Source organism: Xiphias gladius, chromosome 8 (genome assembly GCF_016859285.1).
Source record: "Xiphias gladius isolate SHS-SW01 ecotype Sanya breed wild chromosome 8, ASM1685928v1, whole genome shotgun sequence".
Taxonomy (NCBI): domain Eukaryota; kingdom Metazoa; phylum Chordata; class Actinopteri; order Istiophoriformes; family Xiphiidae; genus Xiphias; species Xiphias gladius.
Genome location: NC_053407.1, coordinates 6,058,893 through 6,082,701, shown reverse-complemented (window position 1 = coordinate 6,082,701; position 23,809 = coordinate 6,058,893). Strand labels below are relative to the sequence as shown.

The 23,809-nt window shown below is 39.7% G+C and overlaps 1 protein-coding gene across 1 annotated transcript; it reads right to left on the bottom strand.

Moving 5' to 3' along the window:
• Positions 1-620: 620 nt before the first annotated feature.
• slc7a5 (solute carrier family 7 member 5) lies at positions 621-21,765 on the bottom strand. Its single transcript, XM_040133360.1, has 10 exons — positions 20,963-21,765; positions 18,568-18,693; positions 9,421-9,526; positions 8,680-8,724; positions 8,429-8,552; positions 7,431-7,534; positions 7,144-7,240; positions 6,437-6,586; positions 3,589-3,766; positions 621-3,495 (listed from the first exon to the last, which is right to left on the bottom strand). Exons 1-10 carry the CDS (start codon positions 21,555-21,557, stop codon positions 3,440-3,442), a joined length of 1,581 nt encoding a protein of 526 aa, XP_039989294.1. The 5' UTR covers positions 21,558-21,765; the 3' UTR covers positions 621-3,439.
• Between the last annotated feature and the right edge of the window lie 2,044 nt (positions 21,766-23,809).

The window sequence follows — 23,809 nt, the reverse complement described above, 5'->3', positions numbered from 1 at the left end:
TGTGTGTCTATATATATCTATCTATATCTCTCTCTCTCTCTCTCTATACATATATATATAGAAAGATACATAGATATAGATATATAGATATAAAAACAGCAACAGCATTTTGTAAAGCTGTTATGGCCAACATGTTAGCAAACAACTGCAGATTTAAACATCGGCAGACACAAGGAGCTGTGTTTTTGGCCACCTGGCAAATGTAAGTCCAATATTCACTTTTTCTTTAAGTTCTATTCTGCAAGGAAAAATCTGAATAATCTGTCTTTTCAGATGCTAAATGCTAAATGCACCGCTATGTTCACTATGTAGCTAATAGTTAAATTTGGCAGTATGTTGCGTATAATGGGTTTATTGGAGCTCTTTCACTCAAAACGTCGGCCTGCCACCGGTGGAAATAAGGGTGATGAGAGCTGTGAGTGACCCAAAACTATTAATTAAAAAAAAAAAAAAAATTTAAAACATATTACACACACACACACACACAACCAGTCAAATGAGTTAAAATAAGAAATAAGATAATAAGAAATTAAGGAGAACAGACAGATGAGAGAAAAATGACCAAAACCAAACAAAACACAAGAATGGAAAAAAACTCAAGATTTATTTGTAAAGCACTTTCCACAAAACGCCCTGTAAAAAAATTAGAGGGACTAAACAATAAACAATAAAGTTTCCTAAAAATAAATAAATAAACTTTCTACAATCCTATCCAGGTTAGTTTCACATTGGCTTTGTGCGCTGGCTGGAGTGTTAGAAAGGTTCTACCTCTAAAAGATACACATAAGCCACTCCAGCATCGTGTCTCCATGGCAACAACTTTACCGCCTCTATACACCAGTCACACTGTCTCTATGGAAACAATGCTGAGGGTCAATGTTAGTAACACAACACTACTTTTTTTTGAAACTGTCGCTGTGTGGAAAAAAGGAAGAACAAAACAAGACAATGAAAAACAAAAACTAGCAGTTCATATTGTTATCTGAAAACATGCTCCTTCTGTACTCTGACCACCACTCCCCAAAACAAAGAAAAAACAAAACAAAACAAAAATCTCCTTTTTCCCATTTCGTCTCTAGTATTTCTCTCCATAGACTGAAGCATAGTGTTGTCTCTCTGCTTATTTATCCTCTCTGACCTTTTGCCTCCATCCACCTCTACTCACATTAAGGAACTTCGAACACACAGGCACACTAAAATAAATCAAATTCTAACAGAGAATATAACAGAACAGTGTTGCACAGTGAAACGGTAACATGTAAATGTACAACTGCCTGTTAGTTCAGAAGAAGTACATCTGTCTGTGTCTGAGAAGATAACACAAGAAACTGACTGAACTCCAGTGTGGAAACCTCCCTCCCACCTCAACGAGCACACACACACACACACAAACACTCATTCATATAGCCACACACCCACAACACAAAAAAGAGCATCAGGTTTCTTTCTATCAGTCTGCTCTGACCTGAAACTGTTTGTGTCACAGTTACATGGCTTTATCAAAGTATATAGACTGAAACATTGTCTCTGAAACACTAGAGAATTAATGGTGCTCCCAGAGCTGGGCCCAGTACACTGAGATATTGATCCCGAAAGTAAGAAAGAGATAACTGACCCAAAAAATAATAAACAGCAGGAAACTAGCACAATTGTGACCCAACTTTTCAGTGATAGTCATAATACAACTTTCCCATAGAGGTATATGCAGGTCTGTCAATATGACCACATGATAATTTGAAAATGCAACGCAAAGTCAATAGCACTTAAACTCTGATAACCAGAAATCCTGTGAGGTGAAATGAGTAAGCTGCACATAGTATCCTTATGCTGATCACCACAATCAGTCTGCAGAGATAAATATATGATGCAAACAGGCTGTGAACACAAACATGACTTAACAGAAAACTTGGGGGGTTTAAACATTTTCATTACATCCAGACAAGTGATCTTAAATGGGTACTCCAGTGATTTAGAACTGCACCCCCATAAAGCTGGGGGACTTCCAAGAGATACATTTTAAAAAAGGAATGGTCAAAAAGCAGCAGAGGCTGAGATATGGTGACTTTTTTAGCCAATAGTATTGGTAGAGCTCTAATATTTCTCATAATGCAACTCAATAACATGTTTTCTGTAGCCCCTTCTATCTGGTAAATTCCTACATTGCCAGTTCCTAACACAAACTTTCTGCATTCCAAGCTGAGAGAACACTGAGCACATCACTGTGACATCATCAGGGCTATTTTCCCAAAGTTAACAAAGGTCACCGGTAGCCACAGAAGACATTTCAACTGATTTCACTGGTTGAGTGTTACTCCTCATGTCAAGAAAACTGAACTTATTGTGTAAAATCAATGGAGCACAATTTATTGACTAACCACATGGGAGTCGACCATCTTTCCAGGTGCAGTAACCCCACTTGTGATGGGAAAAACATTTATCAACAGTGTGGTCACCATGAAAAATGGAAAAACAGAAAAATCTGATCTTCATTCAGCTTCACTCACTTCCTACAGCAGCACAGACAACTTAAAAACCACAAACAATAGAGAGCAGGGCTAAAACTCAACCAAAGATGCTGAATGGTTGTGGGCATTATAGTGACTGATATGCCACACCAACCAAGACCTAGATCAGTTTGGACTCTAGGATGGAGAGCAACAACACAGACAACACAAAACTTCTAACTAAACGTGCTACAGAATTGTAATGACTGCAGGACTGAACGTTTTGAAGGAAATGCTTCATGAATATCTGAGTAGACTAATCTTGCTAAGCAATAAATTCAACTTCAACTTCTACTTGAAAGCAAAACTTTGTTCCAGGAGATTAAAAGCAGATGCTTTCAGGATTTTTAAAAAGGTCCTTGTTGCTTGTTTTAGACTTGAGATAACTCTCTTTAAAGTGTTTGCAGGTGAATGCCATCACCAGCAACAACTACTGTCAAATTCAACAGTGTGTCATTTGCCACATAAGGCACAAGTTGCTTAATACCACAGGTTTCTCGTGAAGGAAGATATTTAAGAGGAACTTATTCACAAAAAATGATAGTGAAATAAAAACAATTCATTGAAATTCATCATAAAAATACAGCATAACAGCCTACGAAGAATAATTAGTGACTAAAAATAGTCCATACCAACCACAACAACCCAAAAATGTCAGCGACTTAAGAAACAAAAGATAATTAGTTAAAAACCACAAATACACAGTAGCTTCAAACACCTGCATGTGTTTGCCTTCATCAGGTCCTTATAAGCACCCTGCAGACAGGGTGTGTGTGTGTGTGTGTGTGTGTGTGAGACAGAGAGCGAGAGAGAGAAAGAGAGACGGTTGAAAGAGATCAACAGAGGTAAAGCTTCATCAGCTGTGATGTCAGAGCCCAGAGATCACTGTAGGTGCAATCTGATTGGCTATTGGCTGAAGTTAGAGGTGAAGCCTTTTAGGACTCCTGAGGCACCACCTCCATCAGCTTCTGACACAAGGCTGTGGTCGAAACTGCAAAACACACACGAGTGACAATTATCCACAATGTCCAGTGAAATGACAGTTCCAGAAACTCAAACATGAGGCAACAAGTGTTGTACTCACAGATCCCCTGTAGCAGCCACTTGGGTTTGGTCTTCCACCACACACCCATTAAGTAGACGGGCACTCCAGTACCAATGATGCCGAAGCCAATGGCACACTCCACTGGAGTTTTCCAGAAGGAGACGATGATGAGGAAGAGGCAGGCCAGCACAAAACTCACAGGAAGCAGAATATTGACCTGCAGGAAGAAGACAGGACGGCTTTAAAAGAAACTCTAAAGGATTCATACCAGTAAGACAAAGTGAGGAGTTCCATAGCTCCTCTTACTTAAAAGAATAGTTCAAATTTTGGGAAATAGACTTAATCACTTTCTTGCCGAGAGTTAGATAAGAGGATTGACACCACTTAGTATTTCTTGGCTAGGCACAGTTACTTCTGACACATACCCTTCATTAAAATCACAATGTGTTGTTTTTAAACTTGCAGCTGTTCATCCATTACATCGTCTCTACATTTATTTTTCTCTCTATAAAATTAGTGTCATTACTGAAACATTTCCTAATTGTGTTCTATCCTATTCTCCTTTGAAACACAATTATATTTTTCTCAGAGCACTGTAGTGAGATCTACAGACTGATCCAAGCTTGTGTAAAAAAAAAAAAAATACTTAGAGTTATTTAGCCCCTTTAAAAAGTACAGTAGACATCAAAAAGTCCTTCACAAACCTCAGATACAAAACACTACCTACAGACAAAACAAATTTGCAAAACAAAACAAAAGCAATTCTAAGTAGACAGGTCTTGTGCTGCTTTTTAAATGTGTCCATAGATCTTAACACCAATGGGAGAGCAGTTCAAAGTTTAAGAGCCACAGCTTTCAAAGTCTGGTCATCTTTGGTTTTAAGTATGGAGAAACGTGCAACTAAGATACTCTGGTCAGAGACTTAGAAGATTTATCAACTCCAGACTCCTGTAAGCAAGAGATACAAATGGCCTGTGTTTTGGAAATGGTCTTCAGTTGCTAAAAGCAAGAGTGAAGTTTGACTTCATCTGCTTCATGTTCCACTGTGTTTACCAGCTAGTCAATACCTTTGTCTGTCTGTTGTTTGGTGCTGAGCTGTTAGTGTAAAGTGAAAAAAGCTGCCCGCTGTGGCCAAAAATTATGCAATGAGAGCAGTGAGAGTGAACCAAAACAGTAAAGTTGCAGGTTAGACAACCAAAACAAAATGCTGAAAGACACTAAAGCACTCCGTATAGGCGAGGGGGACTGCAGAGTCTGGTGATAATTCTTTGTGGGTCTGTCACTATAAGTGATCCCTTTCACATTACACACTGTCATTTGATACATTGTTATTTTAATAATATTGATTATAGCCACTTTAAGCACAGTGTCCATATACTTTTGTATACTGTTGGTCTCAGGCTGTTTTTCATGGTTTAGACTAGGGCCTCTTTTCTCCAGCAAAAAGTTAACATTAATGCTACAGCATACATTGATATTTTAGACAATAGTGTGCTTTCAACTGTGTGGCAACAATTTGTTGAAAGCCCTTTTCAGTTTTAGCTTGACAATTTCCTCATGCACAAAGCCAGGTCCATAAAGCAATGTTATTCCCAGTTTACTTTGGAAGAACTGGATTGGCCTGCACACACTGGAGCTCTGGCGAAAACTTCATTCAGCATCTTTAGGATGAACTGGAATGCCAATAGTCAACCTCACTAATAGACCTCCTAAACTCGATGGGAGCGAATCCCTGCAGCCAGATTCTGTGTCCTGGTGGAAATTCTTCCCAGAAGAGTGAAAGATTTTATTGCAGGAGATTAATTCCAATGATTTTGGAATGACATGTTCAACAATCATTCATGTAATGTTCAGGCATCCGCATACTTTTGGCCATGTAAACTGGATGTGAATTGGTTAAACTACCAGGTTACGGATATAAAATATCTCTTAAGTAAAGACATTAATTAGTAAATTAATTGTGTGATTCTCTGGCAGCTTTGCAAAAAATCTGTTGAATGAATGTGACAGAAAAAGAAAGGTGAAATAGAGTGGGAGAGCGAAAGAGCGAGATAGAGGTCAGCAGGGAGACAGTGTCATCACTGTCCCACCACTCACTAACTCCCTCACTCACTCACTCACAGCACTGGGCCAAAGATAGACCCACCTCTGACCAATACACAAGGCCCTGCCAGCAGGCGGATGAGTAGAGTCAGGGCTGCCATTCGGCGCTAATAAGAGATACGCAAACGCAGCATCACACGAGAAAACTCACATCCTCACATGCAGACAAAGTACAACAATAGCACAATGGCCCTCTTTGTGTTGGGGAGTCCTGCAGCAACTGGTCTGGCCAGAAGACACAGCGTTCTTCCTCTTGTGCACACAGACACAGAAACAGAAACAGAAACAGAAAAAGAAACACACACACACACACACACACACACACACACACACACACACACACACACACACACACACACACACACACACACTACACACTACTAACAAGCAGGCCTCAACTCCAGCTGACAAGCATCCAGCTTCTCTTCTGTCTTTTAATCTGCGATCAGCCCCTATTCATCTGAGCTCTACTGAATGGATCTTTGTTGTTTGCATGAGACAAAGAAGAAACATTTCCTGCTGCCAAAGCTAACTTGAGTGGAAGTCAATGGGGACAAAGACCAAGTGAAACTTTAATGTCCACTTGACTATCACTGCATATCTGTCCATGTCCCTCCTTGATCAACTTTATCACCAGTTTGGGTAAAAATGAGTTTGAACTGATCCTCTCCTGCAAAGTCTGGGTATATTTCAGCAGTAAGTCAGAAAAAAAAAACATCAAGCCATATCCATTACCGTTTGCTTCTTGTGTTCTGATTGGCTGGCTGCATTAAGTTTCACTCACCTTGATGGGTCGCTCCAACTCAGGCTTCTTATAACGTAGCCACATCATCCCAACTATTGCCATGGCAATGCAGAGCCAGTTGAAAAAACTGAAGAAGTTTATGACAGAGAAGATGTCGTTGGAGAAGGCGTAGAGCAGTGTCATCGCACACTGGAGACAGTGAGAGAGAAGCAATTAGGTGCAAAGAAAGATAACAACCAATTACCTTTCTCATCAAGCCAGAGCTGTAAAAATACATCCTAAATTTAAACTCTGATAGCTTATTTATCATTGAGGATGTCAGGTAGGTCAGGAACCACTGTCTCCATCTGTGATGCTAAGCACTCAATGCTCACATTTTCAGATTTTGTGGGTGGCATTTCTTTCTTTGTTCTGACATGGTACTATCACTGGTAAGTTCTTATAGTACAAAAGCAACCACACACCAAGTTTTTAACGTAGCTGTAAAGGTTGTCATGAATTTGATATGGGTTTTATCATTATTGTGTGTGGGAGAGTGCAGCAAAAAGGTTTAGTTTCTAGTTAGTTTCTGGTAAAATATTGCTAATTGTTGTTTTATATATCCTTATAATTCATTACCACTGTAAATCAGTGAAGTGGTACCCATCTGATTAAAAGACTCAAAAGAGATTTACTTGATTTTATGAATTCATAGTGCAAGATCCCTGTGATCTAGAGTACAGTAATTAGAAAATAAGAGTACATACAGTGAATATAAGTGAGGGCAGTGGTGTCAGCAGAGTGGGGTGGATCATTGACAGCAGACTAGGCAGGTGACCCTCCCGAGAACCCACAAAGAATAACCTGAGAGGGAAGAAAAGACATGGGTGATTGCAAACAAATAAATTATTCTAATTAATTCAGTTTTACAGACAAGGAGATTCAGGGTGATTTTGCAGATTTCTTTGCACTTACCAAGTCTAAAACTTGGTTAGATAGTCTCGAGTGTTTCTGAGTATGTTTTTTATATGCTGTGTTTGTGTGTACATGTTACCTGGATGATGTGAACAGAGAGCCGTTGACTGATCCAAAGCAGGACAGACCTACAAACACTGGGATGATCCATGCCATTGGACCCAGGTGGGAGTTACCAAAATCCTGCAAGACACCACAAAGACAGGACAGATGTGATAATAAGTAGTTGAGTATACCAGTAAAGTAGGCCCATTCACTATAGACCAAAATTGTCCCTCATAGTGACTCTTGGTGAGGTAGTGACTACTCCTAGGGCTAGTTGGTCTACTACTGTAGCTGGTGAGCTAACTGTAAACGTGTTAGGAACACGCTAGCGCTCTCTTCTTTTTATTTTAACTGTACTGTGACATTTACTCCCCCTGGTATTTTTTTGGGATTGTACATCATTTTATTTGATAAAGAATTATTGAAGGGAGAAAAAAAAGCTCTCCGAGACGGTTAGCTGTCCGTTAGCTAGCTTATTAGGTTAGTCACAAACAAGGCTATAAGTTCACATAGTTAAATTAAAAGACCTATTTTTATCAGTTTCTTTTTCATAGCTGTCTGCAAACCACTCCTCTTTTGTGGAGCTGTGTATATTTCAGAGAAGGGTTAAATAAAAGTGGATGGTGTAATGAACAGCTTCTTTCATTTAGGACTCTATGGCTCTCTGTTTCCTCAGAGGTTTGTGCTGTAAAGTTTGCTCCTGGGCGATGACGTTCACCTAAGTTAAAGTCGACAAAAAAAACAATTCTTCGCCCCTGAGTGAATTCCAGTTTTAGTGATTGCACATGCAGTGTAATTGATTTTGCTGTGAAATTTCACTGTTTTAAATGCTGATGTGACTAGACTCTCACTTTGTTATGGAGTATTATATATAAACACAAATCCTCTATATATAAAGGATATCCAGAGGGAAGCCAAAGAGCTATGATTTAGACAATGGATCAGTGATGTACCAGGAACACATTAATGATTTTTGATTCTGTTTAGTGTGTTTGGTAGCCTTCATACAAAGAAAATAGCTGAAGCACTCACCACAGCCACAGCCTCTGAGGAGAGCATCTGATCTGGGGTGAGAGTGGTGAAATATGCCAAGTTGGTCAGAACATATACTGCTGTCACTATGGGCAGAGAGATGATGATGGCTCGGGGAAGGTTTCTGAGGAAGACATACAAACAGTATGAGTTATAACTCAAATTACAACTACAGATTATCATTAACTCCCCTGCAAACAAGTCTGTATTTCAAAATATTGATGGCATGTAATTCAGTGATTAATACTCACTTGTAAGGCTCAATCATCTCCTCAGTAACAAAATTCAAGTAGTTCCTGGAAGCAGAGGGCCCGACAATTAGACACAGTCCAGTAACGTATATACCAAACTGATATATTGCATATTGTACAACTCTTTTGTATACGTTTAAGTGTAAAAAAACATGTCACTGATTACAGTACAAAAAACAAGCCCTACATTATCAGTGATATGTAGATTCACTGATTTCGTCAAACACTTCATTAAAAATGACCTGTCAGAACAAGTGGAAGTGGGGAGAAGAAGGTGAGAGCTATTTTTTATTTTTTTAGTTTACTTAAAATTTCTACTTCATTTAGACCAAGAAAGCAATTCTACGTAGGTTTAGAGTGAAAAGAAAAAAGACTTTATCGATCCCCAGAGAGTAAATTCACAAATAAATTTCAGTCAGTATAAAGGAATAGAAGGAAGTTGGCTGGGTAATAATTTGACAATTTGACAATTCCATGGAATTTTATCATGATGATTAGATATCATTTACTAATCTACAAATCGTCTTTGTCCAAAGTATAATGATTCATGGTTACACACTGTGTCCATTTATATCCTTTATATCATCTCACCATGATGTGTCAGTAAAAAATTATAGAATGAGGAAAATCAGAAGGATTAGCATTTTAATTTGTGTGATCCTAAATGGGAAATTGGATATTAAATGGGCCGTGCAGTGGCATGCAGTCTGATCACACAAGTGGTTGGATGTATTAACTCACCAACCACCATAGGCAAACAGACCACTGTACAGTGCCAGACCGATATTTCCGAATTCATATTTGGATCCCTTGAAGGAATTCTCTGGAAGAAGTCCATCTGTGTCACCTGGAGAAGATGGGGAGAGGACAGTGAGAAAGACTTGGGTTAATACAAATAAAACCCAAATCCAGAGGAGGACCTTCTAGAGGACTTGTGATGGGGAACAATAAATGAAAAATGTATCTGTATTTACCCAACACACGATAACAGACACCAGGGGGGAAAGGAAAATATTCATCTTAAATACATTCAGCTTAAATCTGTCTCAGTATGTGGATCAGTGAAGGTCTGCAGAATTTATTGGAGTTAAGACAGGACGAGAGGGTCAATAAGTGACCCAGACTATGGCATGACTCTGTGGATCAACCTAAGGCATGGATGGATCTTAGGGACAAACAGAAGGGGCTACAAGAAGAGAGAAACATCAATTATTAGTAAAAAGGTTTATTGCCTTTCTCAAGGGGGAGAGGCGTTCTATTCTACTTACATATCTCAGCCATTCTGAGGATTAACAACATTTTTTCACAGCCCCTCCTGTCTGACCTCCAGGTTTCTGCTGGTTTGTGCCACATTCCTGACAAACCTGCTCCCCACAACATTAACACACATTCCCAGACACAGCGACGGTTGCTAAACCAACTGCCCTAGGCAGTGTTGCTACTGGGAGGGTTAGCCCTAAGCCACTGTGCAGTGTGGGAAATGCCTGATTACTGCGCTGTCTGTCTTGTCTGACTATCTCATGTTATGCTCTACCCATAATCAGAGAGACAAATGTATGACCACAGTGTCCCGAGACCCCACTGCCCCACCTGGACAGAAATGTTCCGTGTACCAACCAGACATGAGAGCTGTGCTGGGGGTCTCTGGGTCCTGGTTGTAATGGTTTAATGTTCATGGCTATAAATGAAGCTCCTTAACTCAACTTGTTAATTGTTGGAAGGTGAACCGTTGGCACAGTCTGAGGTCCTGAGCACACAGGACCAGGTTTTTATCAAGGATATCTTTCTACTTTGCGCCGTTCGGCTTTCCCAAAACCCCGACCAGTTTCCCTGTCCCTGCTGGTGTATAAACAACCCCACTGCATGATGCTGCCACATCCATGTGTCATCATTGGGATAGTATTGGGCAGGGAATGAGCAGTACCTGGATTCCTCTAGACATGACGCTTATAATTGAGGCCAAACACTTTAATTTTGGTTTCATCAGACCACAGAATCTTGTTTCTCACAGTCTGAGGGTCCTTTAGGTGCTTTTTTGCAAACTCCACCTTGTTAATACATTAAGAGAAACCCCGCAATTTATAAAACATCTATTGTATATCAGTATTAGCCTAAAAATCCAGTATCCATTTGGCTCAAGACATTATACTCAAATCTTTTCCATCTCCAGACACAAATGGATAGCCCTAAATATTGTATCAGTACAATTGGCCTAAAAAAAACTATAAACTTAACTAAAATTGTTATTCCCAAAAAGCATGATTTACAGAAATGTGTTGTGTTTAAAGTGCCATACACATAACACCAAGTTCAAATGAGAGATATTTGGCATACAGCCATACACCTCCAATTTTAGTATTTTTCTTGTAAGTACTGTAACAGCAGGTTTTACATGTCTGGGAGGAAGAACAGATATTTTACATGACAGAGATTTTAAACTCTGCTGTGTACTGAAATGTTATATGTCAGATAATCTGTATAAAACAGTGTATATACAGTATATAAACCATTCAGCCACAGCATTAAAATTGGTAACTGGTGTTAAAGTTGTGGCTGAACTCATGTGACCATCATACTCCCAAGGCCTCTTTTGCCCATCTCTTTACCCAAACATGCACATGACTAGTACTCAGGACCGTCTGCTTCTAAACCCTCAGCTCACCTCACATTTTCTGTGAGGCTTGAACAACTGATTGGTTACTAACCTTTACAGCTATTTATGTTGTTAAAGTCTAAATCCTTACTGACTCCTGATCTTATCTTTCCTCTTTCAGTCCTTTTCTGCTCATCCTTAATTTTGTGAGATGAGGACTCTATTAAATAAATATGTTCATCTTCAACCCTCTTGTCTCCCTGTGTTTAGCCTTTCCTCTTTCACTCTGCAACTTACAACTGTATTCCGTCTTCTCTTTCTCCTCCATTGCCTTCCACTATGCTGGTCAGGATACACTCCAAGCTTTGATCAGCTAGTCACATAATACCAGTGCCAGGCAGTGAAAGTGAGACACACACACACACACACACACACACACACACACACACACACACACACACACACACACACACACACACACACACACACACACACACACACACACAGACACAGAATGAAATATGCATGGACACTGCAGAACACACACACTCAAGGTGCACACAACAAAGACTGAATGAAGACAACCTGAGTGCCTACCTCTAGTTACTGAGTTTAAATTAGGTCTGGTTTAATAATAGGGACTAGAAGGATTTAGGCACTAAATTCCTGAACTTTGGAAAGAGAAAGGCTAGCTGGTTTCCCCTGCTTCCAGTCTTTCTGCTAAACTAGGCTAATCTCCTCCTGGCTGTAGCTTCATAATTATCACATGGATCAGTATCAATCCACTAATCTAACTCTCTGAAAGAAAATGAATGTGTATTTCCTAAAACATTGAATTATTCCTTTAAACAATGTCTAAAAACTTAAAAATTTCCTCTCATGTTTTTATTTTTGTAATTACACAATGACAATTGGTCATTTCCTTAGTCCAAATATTATTAACATGCTTTATATGGATTAAGCTCAGTCCACACAGCAAATTTAAGGCAATTCAGGTGCATAATTGGCAGTGACTGAGTTTAAATTCAATTTAAAGAGACAGTGGATCAAGTAAAGGCAAAGGCATTACATGGATTAGACCTACTCTTAAGACTTGAGTGAATGGCGTTCTATGTTTTTTGAAACAAAAGGGGGAAAAAAATTCTTTTCACTAAGTAGTATATTTACAATGCCTGATTCAGTTGGAACCCTACCACTGCACAAACACAAACCTTTTATTCATAAACACCACAGAGAAAGCTGTCGCTGGTATGTGAACCAGCAGTGGAAACCCACTTCAAGATGGACATTTACATGAGGTTGGAAAATACTGGTGTGCAAATCTAATGTGTATCACATTTTGTATTAAATAAACTATGTTAGAGAGATAAAGAATAAGAAGCTGATAGGGAAATCCCCGCATCATAGATGGAGTATGACAAGATGAAACTAAAGTAAATCAGAGGTGAGTTTTGGAAGGTATTTGCTAGAAAGAGATCAGTCTCCATGAGTGTTTCACTTCCAAACAGGTTGAACAGGTGTCAGACTGAGAAAGCAGGGGTTTATTTGAGCTAATCAGATTACACTCGCCTCTAATCTGAGACACCATTAGACTCTGACATTATGCGCCACAAAGCTCCATGAACACACACACACACAGGATGAATTCGGTATGTAAAACACTAGCTGAGAGCACAGGTAGTGTGGCAGAGATGTACTAGTTTAATATTGCTCAGGATGAGCAGAGAGTGTGTGGTGTCAGTTTGGTTTGTCTTTACACATCACCATATAAACTAGATTGAAACTAGTGTGCATCTCTACATGATCATACAAAATGAGACACTAAGCAGTGAGACTCATGTGCTCAAGTTTCCATTATTCACACAAGGATTCCTTTTGTATTAATGACCTTAATTCAAATAATCCAATTTCAATTAGACTGAAACCCATTACCTAATTCAATAAATGAGCAAAACAATTTGTTAAAAAGTTTTGTTCCTGAAACACGACCCGTTGATCAAATTCCCCAACTTTTCCAGTCTGGAATGCACCTCTCCAAATGATTATTTATTTTAGAAATTCAATGCTTGTTAACAATAACTGTATACTCTATAAATCACTCAATAACCACTCCAACTAGCAAACACCAGCCAGAGAGGACCGCAGCACCAAGTGAGGTGTCAGTGGAGACAGCCTGCTAGGTGAGTTTGTTGATGTAATCTCAGCCATGTACCCAGTCTTTTTCTAAATCTACATAATCTCAGGTGTCTCAGATAAACAGTTATTAGAAGCACTATGATGAAAAAAAGACTGATGTTAAAGATTTACCAACGGCATCAGACTCAGTACCAAGTCAGGGGGCTGACTTTTGAAATGGCACTTAGGAAAGGCCCAGAATTACAAATGTGTAGAATTACTCTTCATGTTCCAGCTACATACCTAAACAGTTATTAGACAGGCTGTTTGCAGTCAATTTATGTGGATTAAGATCAGTTCAAGAATGAAAGCCAGAAGCAGCTCCTCCTTCTGCCAAAGGATGAGGAAGAAGACCAGTTAGAGCTCATGCATGTTATTTATTTGAGATCAATGGGATCCAACTGATCCACTGGACATCAGGGAGGATAGACAAAACATTATTGATAGTTACTAACAATTCATCATGGGAACATTATCAGCAACTTTGTGTTTTTTAGACATACAGGCCACTGATCCCTGTGCAGATTTGGGACTGACAGTGGTGCAGATTTCAGACTACTATTTAAAGAAAATGAAGTATTCAATTTTTGAAAATCAACAAAGTCCAGTTTCTTTATTGTGAAAGTGGCCAAAACTCAGAATTTATGTTGTCAGAATAAGAAAAGCACAGAGGGTAAACTCTATAGTCACTGATATGCTGTATATTGGCCAGTGAGGCTGACTCTTTATTAGTCAAATTGTATCTAAACCTCATCAATACAAACCCTTTCTTGCTATTCAATTATTCAGTCGTGTTATTTATTAGGATTAAACGCTATGTGGACATTCATATACGACAGTTTCTTTAATGATGTTAAAGTTTTACTATATGTAGCATTAATGTTAAGATGTATAAGGCAATACTTTAAACCAAGTCAAGCTCTAACCCCGCTCTCCATTTGATTCCAATACCTAAGATGAACCCTCGCTAAGAGCATGTTTTACACAGAATGTGTAACTACTTAAAACTTGCTTACGCTTATGTCATTACATCCACACGCCCATCCACTGGCTTTAACAGGTCTTTTTGTCTAGCATCATGGTAACTCGTTTCTCTTTAAAAGGTCAGCACTGGCAGGGAATTTTTTTTTTTTTTTAAGCTGACCCAAACTCCAATCAACCAGCTACAAATAACTTATCTGTATACAACTCTGAAAAAAGAGGACATGCTGAAGTGTCCTGACACACTCAGTTTTACAGAAACTACTGCACCAGCCTGCCTCTATCAAAAATTGCATGTAAATCTATGTGTGTGTGTCAATTCAGGCATTTTTTATTTCATTGTTATTTTGACGTGAGAATGCTCCATACATATGTTACAATTGACATAGCTAAAGCATTTTATGTTATTTGTACTGTGGCCCCTTGCTGCTAAACCGCCAGTACAAAACTAGTTTCCCATGAAGTACCACACGTCTTTCTTTCCTTCTCAGTCGCTCTGCCTCTTCCTCTTGTTCCTCCCCACCTTCTCTTACTCCAACCTCACAGACACTTTCCTCCCTCCGCTACATCTCTTTCTGCTCGGAACAATTCCATTCAGCATTGAGGTCCTCTTTGACCCCCAGTCAGCTGATCTGAGACCTGTGACCACTGATCTCCACAACAAGCAGGCAGTCTGTCATTTCACCCACTATGCATGTGTGTTGAAGGACTGAATTTGGATTTGGACTGCCTTTCATTCAGAAATTTTAAGCTCCAGTGGCTGCAGGTATAACATCTCTTAGCCCTAGCATGTTGGAGAAATAACCCCCTAAAAATGGTTCTAGTTTGGCTCTGATTTAGTGATATAGACCCGGTATAAAGAGGATACCTTCACATTTTATACAGCAGCAGCATCAGCAAGGTAAAAGCTGGGCTTGTATTTTAACAAATATCAGCAGTTTTCATGAAGGCAAATTTAAGACTTTAAGACCTTTTAGCACTGCCAGGAATTGAACGACAGAGAAAACTGACCCCTCTGAATGAACATGAAGTATTTCATTAAAATTTTAAACTAGAAATGTGCAGAGTAATGTTAAGTGTTAGGGGACTTATCCCCTAACACTTAACAGTTAACATCATAACGCCAGTTGTTTTCAGTAAAACAGAAAAAAAACAAACAAAAAAAAAAAACACTTGATTGTATTGGGTCTTTCTGTATATATCACATATAAATAAATCAAATCACAAAATCATTACATATTGAAAAAATGCAACCTCTAAATTGTATTTAGCACTACAGTACTTTTAAGTTTCTATTTTCTTTATTCTTTTAAATTTAGACAAGTTTGTAGATTGTTTCAAATGCTTTAAGCTCCTATAGATACCATCAAAACTATAGGTTTGGTGTTGCAATTTGAGTTAAACTGAGACTGTCAAGAAAACAGCTACATTTCAAAGCTAAATTTCAGCTAGACTAGGGTCAATGTCAGGTGTGAGGTCAGAGGGTAGGAGGTCATGAGTGAGCTCAGTGCTCCACACAGAGGAGAAAACAGTTTACTGCTGTGGTCAGCTGCTCTCCATAATCACCCCTCCAACTTAACTTCACTGTAAACTCAGTGACTTTCACATTTTTTTCTCTCGAGACATTTTTTAAAGGCATCTCTCTTTAAACTACAAATTACATCACAACTGAGTAAAAATCTGATAAAATACCACCTACTGTCAGCTTCTTTATACTAATCCATAACACTGTTTACTTTGTGATTACATTCAATCTGCAAGACTTGGTCTTGGTGTCCCACACTGACTCATTCACATTCAGCACACATACTTGTTGACTTCCCTTTCAGTCGGTTCCCATTCTAATTTTTTTCTACCATCAGAGCACAGATTTACTATGATCGAATGCTTATCTAATGGAACCCTGTTTTCTATTTGCCTCTGTGTCTCTCTCTGAGGAGTTGAGCAGGTGAAAGCTTTGCCGCAGACAGGAAGAGAAGCAGCCATAGGAGCACAGCAGCGTTTGGCAGCAAACACAGACAGGCAGCAGGAGGGATATAAGCCTACAGTTACCAGGTAGAGGGTTTTTTTTTTTTATCATTGGAGGGGAAGCAGAAGGTATTATGCCACCTTTGATATGTAGCACCGCAAACCATAGTAGTCTAATTTCTGTGGCATGAACCCTGTGAACCCCAAAGTCTTGGTTAAGACAGCCTTCCTCTAGAGGGCAAAGTTTGATTCCCTGAGCTCACTCCCTGTCTGGATTAGACATGTTAACATACCTTCTTCAGTAAAACTCCAATAGGCTGATCATTCATAGTGAGTTCTTGCTTGTTGTGTTACAGTCTTTGTGTGATTCAGACTTCTAGCGGATAATGAGTAGATTTCCAAACTAAAGGAGCTGTGTTCTACTTAAGAGTCATTGTCTGGTTTCTCTGTGCTGTCCTCTTGATTCTGGCTACACTTCACAACATCCTGTGACCTTAATGAGGGTTCGGCCCAACTCCAGGAAGCTAAACACCAGCTACTCTGCCTACGCAGATTCACTGCTCACATAGAGCAAAGACAACAGGCTGCACTGAGATCAACTTTGGCCAGAATGGGATTTCAATGCCAGAAATCGACCAGATATTGTCCCAGAAGTGGTGCAACACAAATTTGGAATAACTGGGGTTCAAAGAGATAAAAGGTTTATGGGGCTATGCCATCATAGCCTCCTAGATTACACAAAATCTCCTCAGTTAAATCTAATTTGTCTTTGATTTCAGGATTATTTTAATAAGAGGACTGTTATCTTTCATATTGACTTGAGAGAAATTGTATTTGCATATGAGATCAGTGTTTTCATGGCAATTATCTTCACAGGAACAAACAAGAACCAAAAAAATTAGCAGAGAAAATCTTTCTGTAATCAACAAAATCAAATAATCTAATTTAAGGAGTCCCCATCAGAAAGTGTGGTTTACGGGTACAAATCAGCAGGGAAGATACTTTGCAAAAAGGAATAGAATTGCTTGAGTCAAATTGACCACTTCCTGTTTCAAGTCACGTGGCACAAACTGTACAAATGGTATACTACCTGCATTAAGTACTGAATATAAATATGAGTGTGTACTACTGTATGTGAATGGGAGTTTTGTAAACAACTGCATGTTTTTTTTCAGTTGTATGTATTTAAAGGCAATTGTTACTTTTATGGCATCTGCATTAACAAACAACAAACAATTTGCAAGGAGCACTACCTCTTAAGGGTGTGTCTTTCAGACCTTAACTTTTTTGATTAGGATCTTATTGTATTCTAAACTGAACATTTCACGTGCCCAGGAAAGCAAACAATTTTTGGCACTTGGGAAAAAAGATTCATTTCCGAAATGTAATGTAACATCCAAAGATTTGATTATTTTTATTTCTACCATTTGTAAATTCAGCTTTAGACAAGAATGAATTACCGTCACGGTGGATATTTTGATTCCTTGTCACTAAATTTACCTCTAAAGTGATTTTTTTTCACAATTTAATGGCCTAGGTGATCTGAAATCCAATGGTTTTGATGATCAAAATTGTAACCTTTTTGTTGCTTTTAAAAGAATTTTATGTCAAACATATCCTTTTTCAGTGCTAATACTTACCTGTCCCATACACGTGTGTATTCTAAAGTATTGCATGTTAAGCAAAATTCAAACTAGACCAAAATGAGTAAAATATATCTAGTTGTGGTATTATTATTTTCTTATTTTGATATACAGTATGCCATAATTCAAAAGCAAATCGATAATGTAATCAATAAATAATTTGGTTATCTTTTAATTACAGATTGTATGAAATTATTAATTTGGACAACAGAAATTTGTAGAATAATAACTTGATTAATTTATATCATCACAATAAACTTATGCTGGTAAGTAGTTTTAATTCTTCTTCTGTCTGTAATTCAACAATTCAAGATGTTCATTTTATCTTATCATAGTACTGATGAGTAAATCCTATAGGCTATTTACTTTTTAACTATTGAAAGTTGTGATACTAGTGGTGATGGAAGGGGCCGTTAACAACGGTCATGATCCTCGGAGGGGGCAACTAAAGCACTTGCACTAACAGTAACCCTGTGAATTTGTGTGTTTGTGTATTTGTGTGTATTTAGGTGTGCTTGTGGAGAATACCTTGGCCAATCTTGACAAAGCCAATAATGATGATAAGTCCGAGTGCTAGAAGTTTGGCTGCAGCAAAGAAGTCCTGTACTCTGGTTGCCGCCTTCACACTGTAGCAGTTCACAGAGGTCAACAAGACTGCAAAACAGAAACACAGACAAAGAATAATGAATAGAGAGTAAGAGATAAAGACTTTAAGTGGTGCAATCCTTATTAAACAGCTCTTTGGTGTAACTTTCGTGGGTTCTTCCCTTCAACCACATGAAAGATCTCTTCAGACTCTCTCAAACATACACACTGAATAACAGCGTGCCTACACCACCATAGCGTCTTCAGTCAGTCTGCAGGACACTGAGCGACTCATACTGGGCATATGAAGAACTAACTTTTCCTTGCAAGTTTTTTTTGAAATTTTTGTATGTAAAACATAATTTCACACATTTTAAAATAGTTTTTAACAGGTTTCCTGAACCCCAGTTGATTTTCTACTTGAATGTGAGGTACTATGGGTGTCTGTGTGCGTGTGTGTGTATATTTGTGGTTCACAAAACACGATGCAAGCTGGAGAAGAATTCAGAGATGGTAAACAAATTTTTGAGGGAATAAAATCCTTTCCACCATACCCTTCTGTCTTTAAACTTCACATGTACAGTATTGGTACCCAGCCCACTCTACCATACACAGAACACACACATTCAAAGCGACCCCTTACGCTGGAACCCATTAAAAGTGATTAACTAAAGCAGCAGGTCCCTTCAAAGCTCCTAAATCAGGTCGGAGCCACAACAGAAGAACGAGACAGACCACAATGAGGTTCTGTGTTAAAGAGACCATGACAAAGAGAGAGAGAGAGGCGCCGAGTACAGTAGAGGGCTGAACACACAGAGCCTGGCATCCAAACTCATACAGGCATGCACACACACACAACTGGCTAATATTTGAGAATATTCATGTATGTGCGTACATGTATGCACAAACTATAAATACATACTGAAACACATTGATTTCAATTACATAAATTCCCAAAGACATGGGTCAAATGGAACAATGACTCACACCAAAATAGACCTATGGAGTGGGGGTGTGTGTGTGTGTGTGTGTATGTGTGTGCGTGTGTGCGTGTGTGCGTGCATGCGTGCGTGAGTGTGTCTGTGTCTTTCATAGGCTACTTTTGGGGACAAATTTCAGACTAATGACCACTTAACTGGGCACAGCTTGTCCAACTGGTTACAAAAGCTGTGTCCCCATTTGGGAAAAGGCTGATTGTTGGGTCAGTGGTTAAGATTAGCCAAGTAGTGGTTGTGGTTAAGGTTAAGGTAAGTCTCCAGGAAATTAATTTAAGTCTATATAATGTTCCCAAAAGTGACCAAGGTCAATATATGTGTGTGTGTGTGTGAGTGTAGACATTTGGCTTTCAGAACCACAGTGACCCTGACCACTCCGCTGCCTACATCACAGGCATGCACATGCACACTCAAGCAAGCAATCCTCATAAAACACACATACAAACACAAAACAGGACAGCATACAACATATTGTTAAAGATAAATTCAATTTTTTTTGTTTTTATAAGTATCTAATTAACGCATATCCTCAAATTTAGAACAAAGAAAAATGCAATGTGATTATTTAGTAGCCTACAGTATGTGGTCTCCAGTAATAGGAACTCCCCTGCTAATATTAAAACACAAATAATTAATGGGACATTTTAGATTTCTTAATTTGATTTTGAAGATTTCACCAAGGAATGGGCCCGCCGAATTCACTTTTTTAAATTTCATTATATTTAAGTACATTTTATTTCATATTTACAGACACTATGGTCTTTCTGCCTTGTCAAATCCAGATAATGTCTGCAAATTTTAGTATCTTTACTCTTTACTCGAGGCTTAATGTTGTTGTTTCTCAGTTTTGTAATTCACAGGCAGTTAAATTAATTAATTTTTGCAAAGAAGAAAAAATGAAATCAAACCCACTCGTTAAATATTAAGTGAAAATTAAAATATAAGTAAATTCATTTACCATAAATGGTTTTTAATGACTGGTGATGCATACGAATTTCCTCCATCCTCACCGGAGCTGATGTAATAACGCAGCGTTTTTCACCACTGTTTGAGGCTGCGCGCGAGGATGGTACGCAATATGTTCGCTTGTACGTCTCACTGGCATTACACGTGTTCCATAATATCGCACTGAGGCTACTTATGTAAACTGTATGTATGTGAGCTGAGTCAGTGATCTCTGTCTGTGTCCCTTGAGTTACATAGGTGGGTTCATTTTGACAGACCACCACAAACAGGATGTGTAATCCACCTTTATGTCTACCGCTCGAGAAACTCATCACACAACAACAACATAACAACGCCTAGAATTGCATCATCCCGAGCAGCATATTACGAATACTCACGGATGCAGAGGCAGGCCACCAGCTTGGCCCCGGTCTCCGGCACTGGGCACTCGGGGAACAGGGGCTTGAGGAGGTAGGTGGCAAAAACGTAGGCGACGATGTACTGCGAGGACGGCCGGATGATAAGCAACTCGATCCAGAGTTTGAGGAAAGCCGGCAGGGAGCCGTACACTTCCAGGATGTATGCATAGTCCCCACCGGATTTGGTGATGGTGGTCCCCAGCTCCGCGTAGCAGAGGGCTCCGACAGTGGAGAAGACCCCGCACACCGCCCACACTATTAGGGACAGACCCACCGAGCCAGCCTCCCTCACCACGCCGGTTGGTGTGACGAAGATGCCAGAGCCTATGATGGTGCCCACGATGATGGCCACGCCGTTCACCAGGGTGATGGTCCTCTTCAGGGCAACCCCGTCCTCCCCTCCCTCTCCTCCAACGGCGTTGTTGGGGCTCTTGGCGTCGCCTCCCAATGCTACACCCTGGCTGGAGTCTCCCTGCTCCCCACCGCTACCCGGGGACAGCATCCTCTGCGTGACCTGCTTGTCCTCCTCACGGTCTGCTAAGGAATTTGAGTTTCTCTTTTTTAGCCCAGACATCGTTGGCCGAGTTTCCTCTTTCTTCTTCTTCACTCGGAGAACAGAAAGCTTCCCGCTTTGCCGACTCTCTCCCTCTGTGGCCGGTGTGTTCCTCCTCTCTCTGTCGGTGCGGTGTGTAGTCTGATGCCGGCCGGGCTCAACCACGAGGAGTTTTCGATGTGTCTGTTGGTGTGACTCAGAGCAGCGTGCTTTCTCGCATCCCCACTCTCTCAGTGTACAAAGGAACTATGAAAACTGGCATGACTACCCTCCTTTGTCAAGGCCAGCCCCTGCTTTTAGTTTGGCGTCTCCTCACTAATACCCGTATCAGTCCTTTCCCGCTCTCTAGCGATAGAGAGCGGTACTACTCCACTACTGAGCACCACCCTCATCCCACACTTCCTTTGGTTTCGAGGCAGCACATAGCAATAGGTTTGACGTTATATTCCAAGACTCGGGAGTAAATTCTGGTGGAAGGGAAGTCTGTTTCCCCATCGATATGTGTCTCCCCTTACCTAGACCAGAACCTAACCTCTCATGACGCTTAATCTGACCCCAGCCTTATCTACTGCCAAGTCTTGGAATCTACTGTTTGAGACCTCAGACAGATATACTGTACACCGTATCATCCATGCATAAAATGAAATACCAGAAATACAGCACAAGAGCAAGAGGCACCCAGCGATATGGATTCAATCCACCAGCTGGACTGTTTTAATGGTGTTGTAATTGTCAGAACGAGATTCTGAAAATAGCCTGAGGCGAGTTGACTTTCCCAGGAATGGGGATCCAGAACATCTTGTATCACTTACAGATCTAGCCAATCCTCTTCAAATCATCGCATAACCCAGTTTCTTAGACTGGAGTTTAGAAACATCTGACTCATGAGGGAATTATAGGGTGTCACCAATTGATTTAAGGAATGTAAAGTTTTTATCTGCAGCAGCCACTTTGCATCCCTCCTAGGTTTGCCCTGCAAAAGTTGAAAGTAAAATATTAGCCTATTATGGTAATTCCATTTACTATTTTTTTAGCAGGGAATTTACTTTGCAATGGCAGATCTCAGCTCTCTCCAAAGATTTTCAATGGGATTTAGGTCAGGGCTCATTGCTGGCCAGTTTAAAACTGTCCATCTTTTCCTTTTCAACCATTCTATTGTGCTGCTGAATGTGTATCTTGGGCCGTTATCCTGCTGAAAGACCCAAGACCTTTGCTTCAAACCTAGTTTTCTGACCCTGGGTGACACATTTAGTTCTAAAATGCCTTTGTAATCTTCTGATTTCATCATTTATTTGATACATTCAATGCCTCCAGTAGCAGCATGATAGAAACTCCACTATGTTTTACAGTAGGTAGGCTGTTCTTTTCCTTATGGGCTTCATTTCGTCGCCTATAAACAAACTGATGCACTGCATTCCAAAAGAGCTCTACTGTGGTTTCACCTGTCCATAGAACATTATTCCAGAAAGACTGTGGCTTATCTATGAAAGTTTTTGCAAACATTAGTCTTGTCTTTTTGTGCCCTTCTTATATAGTGGTGTCCTCCTTGGCCTTCGCCCATGGAGCCCTACTTGGTTTAGTGTGCATTGTATGGAACGGGCTGAAACCACCATTCCAGATTGCTGGCCCCTAAGGGTAAGACACACACAGGGGTAGAAGCACTAAGGAAAATCCATACACCTGTGGTACCTATCCTATTCAGGATCACATGGGGGCTGGAGCAGACAGTATTTCTGCATTCATTGGATGAGAGGAGACACCGTGGACAGGTTGCCATGACATACAACCATACCTATAGGCAATTTAGAGCAACCAGTTTACCTAACTGCTATGTCTTTTAACTAAGGGAGAGAGGAAACAAGGAGAAAATGCATACTCCACACTGAAAAGCCCCAGCTGCCTCTCAAATAAAAAACGTAGGACCTTGTTGCAGTGAGGTGAATGTATAAGCCACATTAAGGCAATTTATACAAGATACAGTATTCACAAATACAAAACACATACAAGAGTAAAAGTTACAACAGTAAAGAGAAATCCACCATAAATCCAGTGATTCTGCAAATACTATTATACTGTTGTGTAATACACCTTTCATCACCACCAGAAATCCTAGTTGTGTAACAAACCTTTTCTAGAAATAATTTCTATATTTTCTATTTTCAAAATGGTTTTTATATTTTTTTCTTAAGCAATTAACTGCAAGACTCTCTACGCTCATGGATGTCAGGGTAGACGTCTTGTTAAAAACTCTACTGTGGGGTTTTATTAGGCAA

What these genes read in the sequence shown, in the direction of transcription:
- slc7a5 (XM_040133360.1), bottom strand. Translation starts at nt 21,557, where the DNA reads ATGTCTGGGCTAAAAAAGAGAAACTCAAATTCCTTAGCAGACCGTGAG. An exon ending in TCTCTGTTCACATCATCCAG is followed by an intron (nt 7,241 to 7,430) that starts GTAACATGTACA and finishes CTTCCCTCTCAG; the next exon opens with GTTATTCTTTGTGGGTTCTC. An exon ending in TGCCCTCACTTATATTCACT is followed by an intron (nt 6,587 to 7,143) that starts GTATGTACTCTT and finishes CACTGTCTCCAG; the next exon opens with TGTGCGATGACACTGCTCTA.